The following is an 18,274-nucleotide window of genomic DNA, read 5'->3' on the forward strand; positions in this document are numbered from 1 at the left end:
CACTGGCCCAAATCTAGTGGAGCACGGGTCCCAGCTTCTATGTAATGTCCTGGCACCTAAACACCCCTTCTCCCAGATGATAGTTACCATCTCTATGTTGTGTTTCCTCTGGTTGGGAGAGGAATGAAGGAAGCAGTCTGTACCACCAACAGTGCAATACCAGATTATATCTAGAATCCACATCCCATCCATCAATAAGATCAGGGCAACCTGTAGGTAGCACAGATGCCCACGTTGTTATGGGCTGTCTGCTGCTGTGGTGGACTTCACAGATGCTAAGGTAGATTAGGACCATAACTTCACACCCACACACACCCACGCATTAGATAGACGATACCTTCAGGAAGAGAGAAAGGACTTGGCATATTGGCATGAAAAGCAGAGTTGCAGCTATAAAATGCAAGGCAAAAAGGAGTATGTGCAGAGCTTTGAACTTGAGCATATCTTGATTCTTTCACACCCATGACCCAACAAAGGTAAAGAATTTGTTGGGATTAGGGTACTCAACTTCAAGGAAAGAAGCTGGGTGAATTCAGGAACATCTGATGGAAGAAGGAAGATGAAAATACTAATCATAGCTTCAGAATCAGGAGTAGAATGAATTTGGTTCTGCTATTTTTTAAAAGACTTATTTATTTTTATTGGAAAGTCAGATATACAGAGAAGAGGACAGAGGAAGATCTTCCAACTGCTAATTCACTCCCCAAGTGGCCACAACAGTTGGAGCTGAGCAAATCTGAAGCCAGGAGCTTCTTCCACATCTTCCATGTGGGTGCATGGTCTCAAGGCTTTGGGCTGTCCCATACTGCTTTCCCAGCCCACAAGCAGGGAGCTGGATGGGAAGTAGAGCAGCCAGTATACAAATTGGTGCCCATATGTGATCCTGGCACTTGCAAGGCGAGGACTTTAGCCACTTGGCTACTGTGCTAGGCCTGCTACATTATTTTTATTGTTGCTCGGATTATGTCCGGTTAACCTCAAGATGGACTTAATGCTGAGCCCAAATCTCAGTGGTAAAGATGTGCACCTTTATACTCTGTACCCTGCCCCATACCCTTTAACCTCACTTACTGAACACAGTATTTCTCAGCTTCTACACTCTAAATCCTACTTGCTCACTCCTTATATATTTGTTTCCCAAGTGAATTTGATAAATGCACAGCATGGATGAGGAAAGGAATTAACTTCCTAAGGCATAACCCTTAACTCACAGGAAATGAGAACCCCTAAGTTCATCATTTTCCTCATCTCCTGGTAAAGATAATGTTAAGGGACTTGTATTCAGCTCCTCAGAGGCTCACTGACAGGTCTGTACCCCACAGAGATGACGGCCCAACCATGACCTTTGACTTGCTTTTCCTTGTTCCCTATTTCATTCTTCCCAGCTCCCCCCCCCCCCCCCCCCCCGCCACACACACACCTTTTTGGTTTCACTCATCCAAACAAACTACCTCTATGCAAGGCATTGTCTAGTGCTGGCTGGGTGAGATTACCTATTTCCATTTCAGCAATGAACATGTTTTGCCAAATGATGACACATGGTAGAATGCAAGGACACTTGGTGAATATCTTCAAGGTCTTGTCTCTTGAGCATCTTAAAAATATATACTCACTGGAAAAACAAACATAGACAAACAGAAAGACAACAGCTGGGGGCTATAATGGGCCAAAGCCAGTAATCTGGACCTGTAGCCAGGTCTCCCACACAGGTGGCAAGGTCCCAAGCATTTGAGTCATCCCCTGTTACTTTCCCAGGCATGTTAACAGAAAGTTGGATAGGAAGCAGAGCATGTGGGACAAAAAGGGCAGCCCAACTTGGGATGCTGGAAGGGTAAGCACGAGCTTAAAACCCCAGTGATACAACACCAACTCCCAGAGTATATTCTTAAGAAGACATATCTTCAAATCTGGAGAACTTAAAGACCCACTTATAGGTGAGTGGTCCCACTTTCGGCTAACATAAAGGATTTAATGAAGACAAGGCTTTCAGGGTTCATGTCAGGGTCACACTGAATCCTTCAAATAGAAAAAAAAAATCAAATCTACTTACCTGTTAGTGTTGGCATCTATTGCAAAACATCTCCCGTGTTTCCAAGAACTTACTCCACTGCAGAGCTGTTTCACTTTACTCTTTCTAGAATAATCTCAACTACACCACCCGTGAAAATAATTTTTCAGTGACCAGTCCTTAACAGTTTGGAGAACTCCTACAGTACGGGTTTTAGCCTACCAAACTGTGAGATCAGATGCACAGAGAGGAAGATTCTCTATCTGCTGATTCACTCCCCAACGCAGCTGCAATGGTCAGAACTGAGCCAATCCAAAGCCAGGAGCCCAGAGCCTATTCCGTATCTCCCACATGGGTGTTGGGTCCCAAGGTCTGGGCAGTTCTCAACTGCTTTCCCAGGACATAACTAGGTAGCTGGATGGGAAGCAAGGCCTCCGGGATTAGAACTGGTGCCCATATGGGATCCCAGTACATGCAAGGCACTAACTGCTAGGCTACCATGCTGAGTCTAGCCCACCATACTGTGGAGAATCACCTAGTCTTCCGAGCTTCCAAGGCACATTTGTTGAGCTGCACTATTCCCCTCAACTCCTCCCTTGGTCCAACTCTAGTTCTCTTTTTCAAGTTTTCTCCCAAAGTACTCCCCGGTGAGTTTTCTGCTCATGCCCTTTGATTCTGCTTCCCAGGAACTGCTTGCAGCACTGAATTCCAACATGCTATGCCATTATTTTATTAGTACAGTCTCCTCTCCCCTTCCCAAGATGCTAACGTTTCACTCCACGACACATAATTACCTTCTCCTATGTCGTAAAAAAAAATTCTCAGAATACAAATTCATAGAGGAGACAAGAGCCTGACTTTCAAGGTTAGGAGTGTTCTAGCACAATGTTTGTGGAAAAAATTGAATTAGAAGTTGATACACAAAAATCTCTGAACCCAGGCATGGCTTTCCATAATGTGTTTTCCATGAACTTTATGAAGATCCTTACAGAAGACTGCTCATCTCTATTTAAGGCATTTCCTCTAGGCCTTGGCAGATCCAGCTGTGGAGTCTGGTCACTACTGGAAACTGACCTGATGCATCTGATGGTTGCCTGTCATGATGGGCTTAACTATGTCCTCGTTAACAAACCTGCATTCTACGAGACAGAGATTTAAGTTTTTATTTATACTACATGGCTGAAGTCCAGCAGGGAAATTCTGTTCATCAAAGTTACTTGGAGAGCTAAGATAAAAAGTTCCAGCATAGTTATCTGCTTCAATGCTCACACATTACCCATTGGCTCTTCAAGTTCTACTGAGGAGTCTATGTCCCTTTACTTTCTTCAGGCAAGGCAAGCTAACTTTGGAATCTTGTGTAAGTAGTGATGTAAAAAAGCAACAAGAATGTAGCTTGAAGTGTAACTGTTTCCTGAGTTACCTTGGCTTCCTGTCTCACTTGACAAGTACCAACCAAAATGCAGAAACTTACACTGTACAAATAGAGTCAAAAACCAAGACACACAGATGCACTTGCAAAATGGCCATTTATTGCCTACAGGGGAGGGAAGGGGTGGGAGAGACGGGGAAGTACACAGGTGCAAGGAAACAAGCATATATTTAGCCCTATACATCATGTGTGAGCAGTACCCAATCTCCAAAATGGAAAAAAGTATTTTGTCATCTGACATAGTAGTTAAGGTTCTTAAGCACCTCCCTTCTGAGCTGCCACAAGATTTAAAAGGCAGGACTGCTTTGTTTAGTCAATGTTCACATTAATGAAAAAACTACCGCCCAACTGTGTCCTTTCGCACACACATTTTGTACAGTGTCTATTGTGAAAAACATCTCAGCTGAGCAGTTTGGTCAAGATTCAGATCTCATCAATTGTTTAACCATAATAAATAGAAAAATAAAGCAGCTGGTGATTTTGTCAGAGAATGTGTTCGGTAAGAACAGAACCACTTTCTCCAGGGATGACAGAGTGTTAAATGGTTAGAACACCACAGAAGCAATCTATTAAACATTAAAACACTAGTAAGCTACAATTGCATGGCACTTAATTGAATCTTCTAATTAAAAAAAAAAGAAAATCAGATTTTTAAGCTGATTATTGGAACACAATAACAAGTTGATTTACTGCTTGGCTTTTTTTTTTTCCTTTTCTATTAGGATAAAAGCAAAGTAAATACATAACCTAAAACAGTAGAATTTTATCCTAGGATAGTATCAACAGAAACTATCAGGTATCTGGGGAAAAAAAACTACCAAAACTTCTTGCTCAGTTTTAAAATCAAGTGATTTGCTTTCTGATCACTAAAAATAATTACAAAAACTTTACAAACCACAAAATGACTCAAATATATGCAAAATAAGAAACTGTTTAACTTATTGTCAGAAATGAAAATAAATGAACACCACCCCCCACTCAAATAATAAATTGATTAGAAGAGTACAACATCCATGGATAATTAGTTGGCACTTGTTTTATGGTTGAAAAAAAATCAAAACAATAGATATAAATTAATCCATGGTGAGTTTGACCAACACCCTCACACTTTCAAGGAGGAGTGAGTACATACACATTTTCTCTAAAAACAACAAAATAAAATCCTCCGACTATGCCACTCCATAGACAAAGACAAAGTTGAACTGTTCATCTTCAAAGTACTCCTATGGAACTCTGCACCTCAGCTTCTCCTAGATGAAAGATTGTTTGCAATTGGACAACTGTACGAATGCCCATAGTGCACTTCTCAGTGCTGCTGGTGTTGAAGAAATTTGCCACTCACAACACTGAACAATTCTGTATCCAGTGTGCAGTAACACAGCCATCCAAACCCCTCTCCCCAACCTCCAAAAGTTGGCAGAGCACCGCTCAGGAATTTCACAGGTAGGGAATATATTTTTAGCAAGTTAAGCACAGAGAAAGGACAGTAGAGTTTCTGAATAAATACAAACCCAGTTACTGCAGATACTGCATCAAGATTGAAACAAATAGCAGGATACTTTAGTAAGAAGCAAAGCCAATTTTGACAAATCAACATGGAGTTAATTTTCTGGGTTCAGATAACTACAGGCAGATTAAACAGTTGTGGTACATACAACAATTGAAAACTGAAAAGAAAATATATCCATAATCCAAAACAAGAAGGGACAACTTTTAAGAGGGTTACCATGATTCTTTTAAAGTAACATCAAAAAGGAACATTACCTAAATTTGAAGAGACTGTTATAAATAACTTGTACTAAGTACCAAACTGTGCCTTCTGAAGGGCTCTGAAAGCTGACTAGACCATGCGACCACGCCAAGGAGTCCTATTCCCTGACATGTGCAAATCCTTTTCATGTGATTTATTTCTGATGCCATACTTAATTTCAGTTCAGTGCTACAGTTCATATGACATGGCATAGTAAGAAATCAATACCTAATGTCTTTATTTCATAGACTTTGAAAGTGAACTAAAATAATACACTACTTGGACATCCCGTTTGTTGAATATTACTTCAACATGTTTGTTTTCCTTTGGTTGCAAGACTCTCAAGTTCAACTAAACTTACAGAAAAGGCAATTACTAAGTGGGTTAACAATGTGTTTCCTGCCATCTCCCTTGTGCTTTAACAGAGAAGCGAACATAAAGAAGGTATTTGGTTAAAACAACTGTACCTGCACCCCCTGATCACCTTCCTGAAATAACTGGGTTTTTTTTTTTGTATTTTTCTTTTTAATCTTTCTGCTACTCAAAACATTCTGCAGTACATATGTAAGGGCTTTATTTCTTTTGTAACATTTAAGCTTTAGACAGTACTTTCACAAAAAAAAAGTATCATTCTACAAAATGCAGGATGCTCTAGGCACCCTGTTCTTAAACAGATCACAATCCAACTTTGGTAAACAAGCAAGGGTAAAGATGTACTAACTTACTAATGCTTGAATTTAAACTGGGTGATCATGATACTATCACAAAACTAAAATCACACAAAATAATCAGAAGCAGAACAGTTTCATTTGTCTGAAAATTTCAAATTTTTAACTGAAATTCCTGGCTTGGAATCCTCACATTCCTAATTTGTCATCCTACAATTCACATTGTAGTTTTAAAACCAGTAAACAAGTTTTCTAAAGGGAAAGACGGGTGGGAGACGGAAAAACCTTACAAATGTGAGAATTCACATTTCTGTCAAAATGTAAGTATGTATGAATGCTCTTTTGAAAATGTACCCTAAAGTCTTTGCCTGCTAGAAAACCGTGATTGTAGCAGTAACTGATTTTTCTGTGATCAAAGCTGCTCATCAGTCAGCATACTCTGCAAAGCTTATCAAGTATGTCAGAACATAAAAGCCTACAAATACTGGGACACAATCCACTTCTATCACTTAGAAATCCAGCATTGTATTAAGAAGGACAAGCCCTATGTCTGGTTCCTTCCCACATGTAATGTGTTCTTCGTCCTTGTGCTTTCTCTACTCTGTTGTTGGATATGGAAAGTACAGATGGCATTCATGTTTAGAAATTCTCAGAAATGAAAATACAAATCTGAGTTTCACACATTAATAATAATACATATTTAGGAGACAGAATCTTAAAATGGAACACCATGTGTTTGCTCATGTTCCAGTTTTAATATGCCAAACTCTCAATGCCAATGTGACCTATCATAGAATCAAGTGATATGAGACTCAGATATATTTCTACTTTCTCCCTTGCTTGTCTGTGATTTAATATGTAACTTTAAGACGACAAAAAAAGTAGGGGCAGCAAGGAAACAGCTTTATATTTCTGCAAACTGTAACACCAAAAACACAAGTGGCTTCTTTCAATACATTCACATAGGATGCTTATTAGTAAAATTAAATATCTGCTTATGAATACCAGAAAAAAAAAACTTGAAAACAAAGAGTATGGAACAAGGCAAATGGGGGAGGGGTAGAAAGCTGGTCTCAGAACCCATTGTGCCATACCTGACTTCAACATGTGATATTCAGACAAACTTTCACACGCCTCACATCAAAGAAATGAAACAAAAATATTCAGCTATGTTGTACAAAATTTTTTTTTTACATAAAACATCATAAATCTTGAACAGATTCACTATATCTGAGTTCTAAAAAGTTGCCTATAGAATGGTGCTGGGATTCTGTTCTCTGCTTGCTTTTAGGCAGTGCTGTTGCTTAAAAGTTGACACCAGGCACAATATTTGAAAACAAAGTCAACAAGCAAGGAGCAGTAGGAGGATTTGAGCCTTTCCCAGATGTCAGTCCTGAGGATGCTGCAATATTCCCCGTCCAAATGTGTAAAGCTATGAGGCGGATACTGATGCCTGAGAGTGGGTGACTTGACATGCATTTATATGACTGCCGTAACGCAAACAGTGCAGTTTTTCCTTCCTCACACAACACTGTTTTAATAAATTTAAAGAACACTCCAGTTCTTAGACAAATATCAGAAATTATATGGATTTTAAAAAAAAGGATCACAATCTAAAAATGCCCCAATTTTCTTTTATCTTCAGATAAAATATGCAGCAGCCCAATGGCATAAAGCTTATTAACTTAAATTCTGAGAGCTAGAAAGTATATGAACACATATATTTAACTTCCACTGAATATAAATCGTATGTCATTCACCTCTTTCTTTTGGCTTCTCACTGCCAAAGTTCCAAATGGCATGCATTTTAACAAGACAATGCTGAGGAGAGCAGCATTTCTGATCATCTGAATTGGCAGCTCAAAACAGATACCACTCCTTTTACAAAGGGAACAAAGGGTGAAGGGGGTGTGAAACTTGGGCAGTGGGCTCAAGGGAAACCGTGCACATGAAATTTGGGTTACCATGCCCCAAGTGTGTGTGCCACCTAAAACATAACAATTGCCTACTTCAACAGAGCTACTACCAACATTTACTAAAACCACATTAAAAATACACAGGATAATGAATGGTTTGAAAGAGTGCATTTGGAAGCAGAGAGAACCCAATTACACACCTTCCTGCAACAGAGTGCCTCAATCATACACAAAATAAACTTAAGCTGTGTACAATGTTTCCCAATTTTTTATTTTTCCCCTCTACATTTAACTATTAAAAAAGTTTTTTTATTAATAAATGGGCTCCTCTGTGGTTCATATACAATCATAAGTGAATTTTAAATTCCATTTTATACAAACATCTCAAAAAATATTGGGAGTGAAGTATGGTAGGAAATATTGCTCACATTGCTAATAAACATGCGTATATGAAAGGAGGAAAATGTTTTGTTAGTGCATATACCTCCAGAGCAGAAAATCCACCCACAAAAAAAGACCTAAAATAAAACATACAGTAGCTGATTACAAAAAAAGGTAATGTCCACAAGATTAAGTTTTTCATGCTATTCTACTTTCCAGTACTATGCTTTAGGTAATCAATTTGCATGGCTAGATGTTGGATGCTTGAGGTATATAAGAAGGGATACCTGCACGCTGAGGAAAATCTGTCATCTTAAAGGTTGTTCCTTTGTTTATTCTGGTCCTTTAACATTTTTAAAAGGATATTTACATTGAACTTCAGTGAACTACAATTACATTCCAATTATAAATAGATGACAAACAACGCCTCTATCACTAGGCACTTTTAAAGGGGAGTTTAGGCTTTCCAGAACCCTCCTGATGCAATCCCATATATGGTAATGCATCATCCCACCACCCTCAACCCACTAAAATTACTCTTCAGGGGAAATATCTTATGTAGCCTGATTAATTTACTAAGGAAGAAATTAGTAGAAAAATGACCAAGGGAAATGCATCATTTAAGTCTAATAAAACAGCCTAAATTTTCAGGTTTGTAAGAGGAGACAAATTGTACATATTTAAAACAAATTAAATAATTTAAATTTGACCTGTACTTTATATATTAGTGAAACACAAATATAGGCTATTTTCTTTTAAAATTTCATTCACATAATGGAAAATTTCTTGTTTATTAAAAATATCACATTTTGAGACTAGAAACAGTAAAGTGCATGAAAAGTTTAAAATATAAATTTCAGAAAACTCTTATAGCAGCAAAAAAGCAGAATAAAGAAAAACTTAAAAACACAGACACAACCTTTTCCTGTTACTGTGCCATAATTAACATCAAGTAGCCAACTAATTTTTCCCCCAAAAGGTTCATTGCCTCGAGTCACAGATTTTCAGCTGGCTATTCCTGGGCCAGAAAGGGATTCCAACATATTTAACGGCATCAACAGTTGGGAATAAACCAGTAGCTTCTTAATTCAACCCTGACAGACAATGGAAACAAAGACTAAAAGCATATGATGGCCATTTGGCAGCTAGAGTTAGGAAAAATGATCTGAGATTTTCATCTACTGCCTCAAATTTTTCTGCCTCTCAAATCCTTTCCATAGTTACTCCCAAAAAACCAAAATCAACAACTCAATCTACTTTGGGAATCAAGTGAAACATTTGTATGGCTTTCCCCTCTAAAACTTTCATTCTTTGATCAGGGAATTTTTATTTAGCAGTGGCTTTTTGTTTTTTAATATATGACTGTAATGGCAAAACCTAGATAATATGTAATTCCAATTATGCTAGGCAGAATAGGGTAGTTGGGAGTCATGAAAAATAACAGACACTAATTTTGTGGGCATCATAAACATACTGAATTCTATTTCTAAGACGTGTGGCAGTATAAATTACCTGCGGTTCCCCTCTACATAAACTGGAAAGACAGGCTTAGAATCAATACTTCTATTAAGACAACAAACTAATAGGGAGACACAAAAAATAAATTAATTAAAAAAAGAAACAGCATTTGGCCACAAACTGTCATGTGCTATTAAATGCTTGATCCAAAAGCATACTGTATAATTTGTAATTTCTCAAAATTTTTTTGTTATGATTAGAGGCTATGTCATGGGTTATGTATAGATCAAGCAAATTTAAGTGCTTTGCTAAGGTGCAAATGATTTGGTGAGCAAAAAAATCAGCCTGTTATAAAAGAACACAGAAATTCAAGAATAAAAATTCCCAGCAAGACATACTATCATTCAGTTTAAAATCTTGTATCTATAGTATTAAAAAATTTCCCTTTACAAAATTGGTTGGTTCATGAAACCATTCCAAAGAAAGTATCTGTCTTGGAAAAACAAATACCCTGTTGTTGGGCCTCAACCTGGTGCTTTAAAAATTATGGATGTTGTCTGCTAATACAGTAAGAAGGTCTAATTTAAAAACATTTAAATTAAAATTTGGAAAGAGTAATACTTTGGTTCCAGCCCTAGTGCCAAATGATATCAATATGCACAAAATGTACAAAGTTTTATAGCAAACACATAATGAAAGGAACCTGAAGAAGCAGCTTAAGGATGGCCATACTTCACTCCTACATACTTTGATTTACAACTGTACAGGTCCATAGCAACAGATCCCCGTCTCTGCGGGGCAGTACTCCACTACCTCCGACTCGGTAAGTGAACACCATTGACAAGAGGCAGGAGTGGAGGGTGGAGTTCAAGTTGTGTTAACAGTGAGAAGTGGTCTGAAGGGATGTGAGGGTGTGGACACCCAGTGATGTTGTTCTCAACCAGCCATTGAGGATCTAAAGGCCCCAGGACACCAAGTACGTTCATATGAGTCTTGGAATAGAAAATGTAGTCAATCACGCCCTGCAGAGAGTGGGGATTGGGAAAGAAAAAAGGAAAACATCAAGACACATAACCAACAGTCTAGAGTCTGTCAAAGCCAAATCACTGTGTAACCTGCACTTCTGACTTCTGGTATCTGTTGTCCTGGCAGCGGCTCAACTAAACCTCTCATCTTCAGTGAATATTGTATGAAATAAAGATACTTCAATAGGGAAACAGCACCATACTGAAATCAATATAACTTGCATTTGTGCATCAGTAATAAACTGAGAAGCTAAATATAGGAAATTATGTCTAGGAATCTTCAGAAAATAAAGATATTTACATAAATGTCCACATAGTTCATGAAAAATCAAATTATTTTCTTCAATGCTGTTGGCTTCGTTTTCAACTTCTGCATGCAGCCAACCATATCTGAATGAAATCATGGCAAAGCATGTTTTCACATTTATTACAAATCTACAAAATAGTACAAAAAGTTACCCATTCTAACATGTACTTTAATTTAAAATACTCATTTTCACAAGCTCTAGGATACTGTGAAATCTGGGCTTCCTTGCAGCATAAAGAAAATGAAGCAAATCACACCTCCCTCAACTACTATTTCCTGGAGTTTAGTAGCAATATCAAATATCAGTATCTCAAAATAAAGCAGTGTATTTTAAAAGAACACCAACAAAATAAGCTGGGTTTACAGTCTCAGATGACCTGTGTATCCATGAAAATCAACTCAAATTTATTCCCCATGCAAATCCAGAGAGCCCAAACCCAAACAAAAACACAGTAGCTATTTACAGTAGAGACGTGCCTCTACCCCAGCGGAGGTGTAGCAGTCTTGTGAACAACTGATAAGACCAGCTGTCTTAGCACCTCTTCCCAACTCTGAATGCAAGTGGGAGTTTGGAAACGGCTGCTATCCAAGTACTTAAATCACAAAAATTAGTCAGCAAAACAAATCAGGACTTCTTTTCCAAGTAAGGTGGCAATTTCCCAACAGATTACTGCTTGCAAGTGGTTAGAACAAAATGAAACTATTCATAGAAGCAGCTTCTAACAACCTCTAACAGCAAGCCTAAGCCAGATTCAACTTCTAAGCAATGTTTTGCATAACTACAAAAGCTAATAGCATCAATAGATAAATTTCCATTCTTCCTCCTATTTGCTTCTTTAAAAGGAGCTAACACTAAAAACAGGAAAAGTTATTAGGGACATGAGAGTCCATTGCATAAATGTCATTTGGTATTTTACTAAATTCTCTCTAGGTTTCTTAAACCAAACATCTTTCTCATATCCTTTTTTTTTTTTTTTCAGTAGAGTTAATATTTGAATATGGCTGCCAGAATGCCAGAAAGCTCAACGGAGGTACAGTATAAGGAGTCACAAGTATATAAGCTGTATCACAACACTGCCAAATCGGCAAAAGAAAATAGACTAGACTACAGAAAATCAACAAAATCAATCTTTCTAAAGAACACCTGGGACCACACAACAGGTGCTCCAGCTTCATTATTTGGAAAAAAAAAAAGTAAAATCTTTTGTTTCTTTTTTTAAAACTAGACTGTTCCATCAACTGGAAAAATACTAGCATGTATACATGGGCATAAAATCTTTGTGATTACACAATTAATCTCTCTCTCTGGCACACACAGAACACTTTTCTTGCTTCCTACATGTTTATATGTACTTTCCCCATCAGCCTGGAGGCTGCCACTCACTTTGAAATCAAAGGTGTAATTGGTGTAAGGCATCAAGTTATTTTCATAGGCGCTCTTCAGTTGGAAGCCATGTGTGATTCTCCCTTCTGAGCTTCCATTCTTTCCGTTGCAGCTGAAGTTCATAAGACACTCGTTGTACCTTAATTCCTTGAAGTCTTTATGGTTGTCAGCTACTCCTCCATTACTTAAATACTCCACAACACCTATCGAATTAACACAGAAAGGACACAGCACTCAGCATAAGGGCCTCACACGAGATTTCACAGGCAAGGTTTGTTACCACACGGATGTACCAGATTCAGGGGGTTGTATCAGGTTGAGTCACATGAAACTGTCTTCTTTCTTGTTCCAAAACACAAACAAACACACACACACCTAAATATAAGCAATTTTGTATGATTCTGACGAATCGAAGAGTATTTGTTTACTTTGGAACAAAATATCAGGATTACCTAGAACCAGCTTGTTTTCTTCATACTGAGGATGTTTTCTTAGACCTGCATGACATTCACCACAAAGGTTTTGATTCTAAATGCCTTTTGAATATTAATTCTAAATCACTGTCATTTTTTCCCCATTGTACTGGTCAACCGACAAACTGGGAACATATAAATACAGCACAAAAAATTTAAAAATTTATAAAAAAGCATATTTTGTAACTTTAATCGTTCAGCAACTAGACAATGTTATTTTGAGCCCAGAGTGATTGTTTTTAGTCTAAAACTACATAATGTCATAAACCAGTTATACCATTTAGCAAAAATACTGGGGTTCTCTAAAAAATGAGTACACTATTTCCACTGCAGTGAATATGAAAAAGGTCTCACAACCCTTCTTATGATGATGATTATGGCTACTGTTAGATCATCTTTTTTTTTTAATTTGTGATCAAGAATGATAGCAAAGCATAGTGAGATATAAGTGCAATGCCAATATTATGAATAAATTCAAGAGGCGCTATCATTCAACATTTACTTCATGCTGGAAGCTGTTGTAAGTACACTGCACATAGAATCCTCACAAACAACTCCATGGAGAGAATAGAATTATCATTCCCTTAGGCTTATGAGACATGGGGAGGGAGTGGGCTCAATCACAGATGCCCCAGCTCATAACTGTTAGAACCAGGATCCAGTCTTGACTGGCTCCAGATCAGTTCACTCACATGCTGTTCTGCCAAATGACACCTATTTTACTCAAGTCAAATTAAATATGAAGAATATCTGCATTTGGGAGCAAGGCAACTGAAGGATTAAGAGGGAAAGATAAGAAGCCAACCAGGGCAGGAAGTTGAAGATAAACATTTGAAAACAACAGTTTGCGCTCTTATTTGCTAAGGAGAGAAATCTTATTTGGGGGGTAGGACTTGTTTTTGCATATTCCAAGCATGAAAATGTGGTTATATTTATTCTTGAGAGATTATTTTAAATAACTTCAGACTAACAGTGAAAACACACCAATCTGGAATATGCCTTGGCAAATGGCAAAAGAACAATTTAATATTTTACATCTGGAATTTAATACCTAAAATGCAGAGCTGATTTTTTTGCAAACAGTAGGAATTCTAATCATTCTTCTATACCTAAAATTTCATGAATCCACTGGAAACTGCCAGTTTACTCAACCAAATAACTACCTGTGCTGAGTATTTTCCCGTTGCCCCTTCAGAACACCATTCTCCATTCTACTCTGTGTGTTAGGGGGATGGTATTTACTGCATCAACTTCCCCTTGAAGATTCTAGTTGGATTTGGTCAGTGGGCAGCACTGGGAGAAGATCAGAGGATAGGAGCAGGGTGAGTATACACATACTGGCATGTTCCCCAGCCAGATCCCTTCTTACTAGTGTGGCAGGGATTACATTAGTAAGTTCAAGCCAATCTTCCTACAATGTAAGATCCACTCTAAACAGCCGAGGCAAGACAGACCATGCCAGACTGGGCCACAGTACCCAAGTAGCACAGTAAGAACCGGGGGTGAAGGGAGGAAGCAAAGCTGGTAGGGGCAATATGGAGGGCTCCCCTGCCGGAGCAACACTCCCATTGGAGAGCATGAGTTGGGATGGGGCAGACCAGACTGGCCAGGGTTACAACACCTGTCAGCATCAAGTGAGCTAGATCAGGAAAGTCAGGCTGGGCTCATTGTTCCTACTGGTGCAAGCAAACGTTAGAGTGGGTGTGGGTTGGCAGGGCTCTGTCGCGCATCAGCTGGCAGATACTGGCACTGGGAGCTAATTATGTCATGCCAAACTGCAGAACCACCTGGAGAGAGTTCATGATCCAGGAGTGAGAGTGGGTCCAGTAGGGAAACAGTGGACACCTCCATCCTGGATTGCCTCTTCGACCAGTGAGCATAAGAACCAGGACTGGGGCAGGCATGGCTAGACAGAGAGTGGTGCCTCTTGGCAGGTATGTGGGCTGGACAGCGGGGCTGGTTGGGTTGAACTAGGCTTCAATGCCCAATGACATGTATGAGAGCTGAATGGGAGGTGGGGCAGACTGGACAAATCTGCTATACATAGTGGCAAGCATGGGAACCAGGGGGTGAGGCGGCCCTGGTGGGGATTATTGCAGGTCGCTCTGACTAGGGTGCAGCTCCCACTGGTTTGCATGAGAGCTGAGCGTGTGGTAGGCAGGATTGGGATCGACTGCAATACCTATTGGTTCGTGTATAAGATAGCACTGGAGGAAGAACTGACTCAACAATTGCAACCACCAGCATATGCATAAATTGATTGGGTCTACAAACTGTGCCTGACCCTGTACCAGCAAGCACACCCAAGACTCTGGTCTGGGATCACCTCAGACAAAGTTCCTTTGGGTGTCCTCCCAATCAAACTGCCAGATTCAGAACCCCAACCAGAAAGAGAATTGCAGGTTCCACGGTCTAACCAAGGAGTGCGTGTGTCAAAGCTGAGCTGCCTCAGTGGCTCAGACGGAGCAGTGGACAGCATATCCAGGTGCACATGGAGATGTGGTAGTATACTGGAACTTGCAGAGGATAACTGGTAACACAACAGAGGATGAAGGACAGAACAAATCAATCAACTACCCCAGTCAAGTGTTGGCAGTGAAACTCTGAGCAAACGGAGACTCTAAGATGGACTATGCCAGCCAATAGATTCTGGAGAGATTTCATCGTGCCTGGAATGGCAAGACTAGCAGTAATTCAGAAGAGGTGAACTATCAAAATCACTTGAGCAATGCCCTGAAAACATGCACCACATCGGGGCTGGATGGGGCTTCTCACTTTATCTGCCCGCTTTTCCCAGACACAGGAAAAAAATGAGAATGTGGAAACAATGGTCTTACCCACTTTCCAGTAGCCCTTGACCCTTTGTCCCTAATCAATTATGTAAAGATAATCAAAATTAAAAAATAATAATAATACAGAAAAATGTGTCCACATTCTGATGCTCTGTCAGTTTCTTGTTGAGGTGGTAAAGACCCTAACTCCACTAACAGGACACTGCATCATCCACCGCTTTGTATCCCTTTGTTCTGCCCATATCTTTGGAAACAGCTTTTTTGTTTAAATTTGTTGAATTACTCCAAGCTTCATTACTGAAATTTTCACTAATATGCTTCCTAATTTAGAAATCATAAAGATCTAAGAACTAATGGCTTGAACAAACAGTGAAATCAAAATTAAAAGCAACGACACAATAATGTTCTAAATACCTGAATCTGGCAATGAGTTCAGATCTGCACATAGCACCAGCGGAATAGAATTAGGGTCTGTGGTTGGGCTGCCAGGCCTGCTCGAAGCCTTCTCCAGGATGTTTTTAACCTCTGAGACAAACATCATGGTCTGGATGAGTTTCACATCAGAGTACTCTGGGTCCCAATGCATGTGGGCGTTGGCCACAATAAGCAGCTGTTTGTCTGCAGCATGAATTGGCTTCATACCTAAATTTAAATATTACAAAAAAAAAGAGGTAAACTTATGCTTTATTTAGGAAAAGTGGTATCTTAAGGTGTTTCGTCAAAATATCATTTTGTTGCTCTTTTCCATAAATGTATACCTGTTTTTTTTAATTTCATAAAGCTATAAGTTAAAGTTTTGATCATTTAATATGGAAATTACTCTTTTAGACCAATTTAGCAAACAATACCCATGGCTAAATGTGGACTGCCACATGTTTCTGTACAGCCAGTAAGACTGAAGGATAATTTTACACCTTTGGAGCTTTATTATCCCCCAAAACAAGTGTGAGTGAGACCATGTGTCCCAAAGAGCCTAAAGTCCTTCCTAACCAGCCTGTAACAGAAAGCCACTGACCCCACTCTACACAGCACACAACAAGATGATACAGTGTCTGATCAGTCATTGCATTTTCCTGAGTTCCTATCTTAAAAAAGTTCTTAATTATTTCAGCAATTTAAATATCACAATAAGTCAGAGAGGCAATTTTCAGTTACATGTGTTTCTTAAGACTTAATTTAAATCCTTCCCACTGGTCTATATTGATTCACCAAGAATTCTAGAGCACAACAGTAACAGGTCACTAGTAGAAAGTGGTAAGACAGTAACCCATGCAAAACCAAACAAAGGAATTTGCTACCTATCAGAGTAACACCATACATTCAAAAATGTTATTTTTAGGGCCCGGTGCGGTGGCGCAGTGGTTAAGGTCCTCGCCTTGCACGCCCGGGATCCCATATGGGCGCCGGTTCTAATCCCGGCGGCCCCACTTCCCTTCCAGCTCCCTGCCTGTGGCCCAGAAAAGCAGTTGAGGACGGCCCAAAGCTTTGGGAACCTGCACCCGCGTGGGAGACCCGGAAGAGGCTCCTGGCTTTGGACCGGCATAGCATCGGCCGTTGCGCTCACTTCGGGAGTGAAACATCAGACGGAAGATCTTCCTCTCTGTCTCTCCTCTCTGTATATCCGCCGTTCCAATAAAAATAAAATAAATCTTTAAAAAAAATGTTATCTTTAAAATGAGAATTAGAGGATGGAGGAGGGGGCATTTGGCATACTAGTATGTCACTTGGAGCAGCAGTATGCTGTGTTGGAGTGCCTGGGCCTCAGGTTTGGTCTAATCTCAACTCCAAGTGCCTGCTGAGGCACTAAGGCACACCCAGAGAGGCTGCAGGCGATGGCTCAATTACTGGGTCCCTATCTGGAACACTTAAGAATTCAGTTTCTTGGCTATGAACTAACAGAACCCCAGCAGTTTCAGGCTTTTTTGGGGGGGGATAGATAAATACAGTCTCTCTCTTTCTCTTAATATGGTTCCAGAGGTACAAGGATTCTCCTTTCCATCTCCTACCCATTCCTCTTCTATTATTTCCTCCCAAATTATTACAAAAGTACAGCCTTTCAACAACAATCACAAGTCCATCATTCTATTTAAGTGTAACATGACATTGTAGGTATAACAATGGTAGAAAGTCCAACATCCTATTGTCAAGATACATTTAACAGTTTCATTGGGAGTTCCTTTGATTTGGAAGTACAAATGCATACTGAATTTTATCTTCACATCTCAATATGGCAATCTTTATTTTAAACTTCCTCCAGAGGACTATACGTACATGCATGTTACCTACATATCTACTGACCTTGTATTTTGCATGACGCTTGTCTTATATCAGATAGAACATATATTTTTCCTTTTTGGTTGCAAATAGTGGAATTTCATTCTTTTTAATGGCTGGGTAGTATTCAATAAATTAATGTATCAGTTTCTTTAGCCATTCCTTTTTGGGGGGTGGGGGTGAAGAGTGGGGGGAGGCAGATATGGAGAGGAGAGACAGAAAGGAAAATCTTCTGTCCAATGGCTCACTCCCCAAGTGGCCACAATGGCGCTATAGTGTTGTTTGTTTTGCAATTGTTGAGTTTCTGAAACTCTTTGTAAATCCTGGATATTCATCTCATATCCGTTGTGCAGTGTACAAAGACTTTCTCCCATTCTGTTGCCTTTCACTTTTGTTGATCATTTCCCTT

The 18,274-nt window shown here is 39.3% G+C and overlaps 1 protein-coding gene across 3 annotated transcripts in view; it reads right to left on the reverse strand.

Moving 5' to 3' along the window:
• Positions 1-3,515: 3,515 nt before the first annotated feature.
• CNOT6L (CCR4-NOT transcription complex subunit 6 like) overlaps positions 3,516-18,274 on the reverse strand; it is a 90,605-nt gene continuing 75,846 nt past the window's right edge. For all 3 annotated transcript variants that reach the window (XM_040966521.1, XM_040966520.1, XM_040966522.1), the window contains 3 exons: positions 16,006-16,233; positions 12,327-12,529; positions 3,516-10,632 (listed from right to left, as the gene is read on the reverse strand). In XM_040966521.1, coding sequence (XP_040822455.1) covers positions 10,420-10,632; positions 12,327-12,529; positions 16,006-16,233 — 644 coding nt within the window. In that variant the 3' untranslated portion in view covers positions 3,516-10,419. The remainder of the gene's footprint in view (positions 10,633-12,326; positions 12,530-16,005; positions 16,234-18,274) is intronic.

This window comes from Ochotona curzoniae, unplaced genomic scaffold, assembly GCF_017591425.1.
Source record: "Ochotona curzoniae isolate NIBS_2020 unplaced genomic scaffold, NIBS_Ocur_1.0 scaffold_4506, whole genome shotgun sequence".
NCBI classification, from domain to species: Eukaryota; Metazoa; Chordata; class Mammalia; order Lagomorpha; family Ochotonidae; genus Ochotona; species Ochotona curzoniae.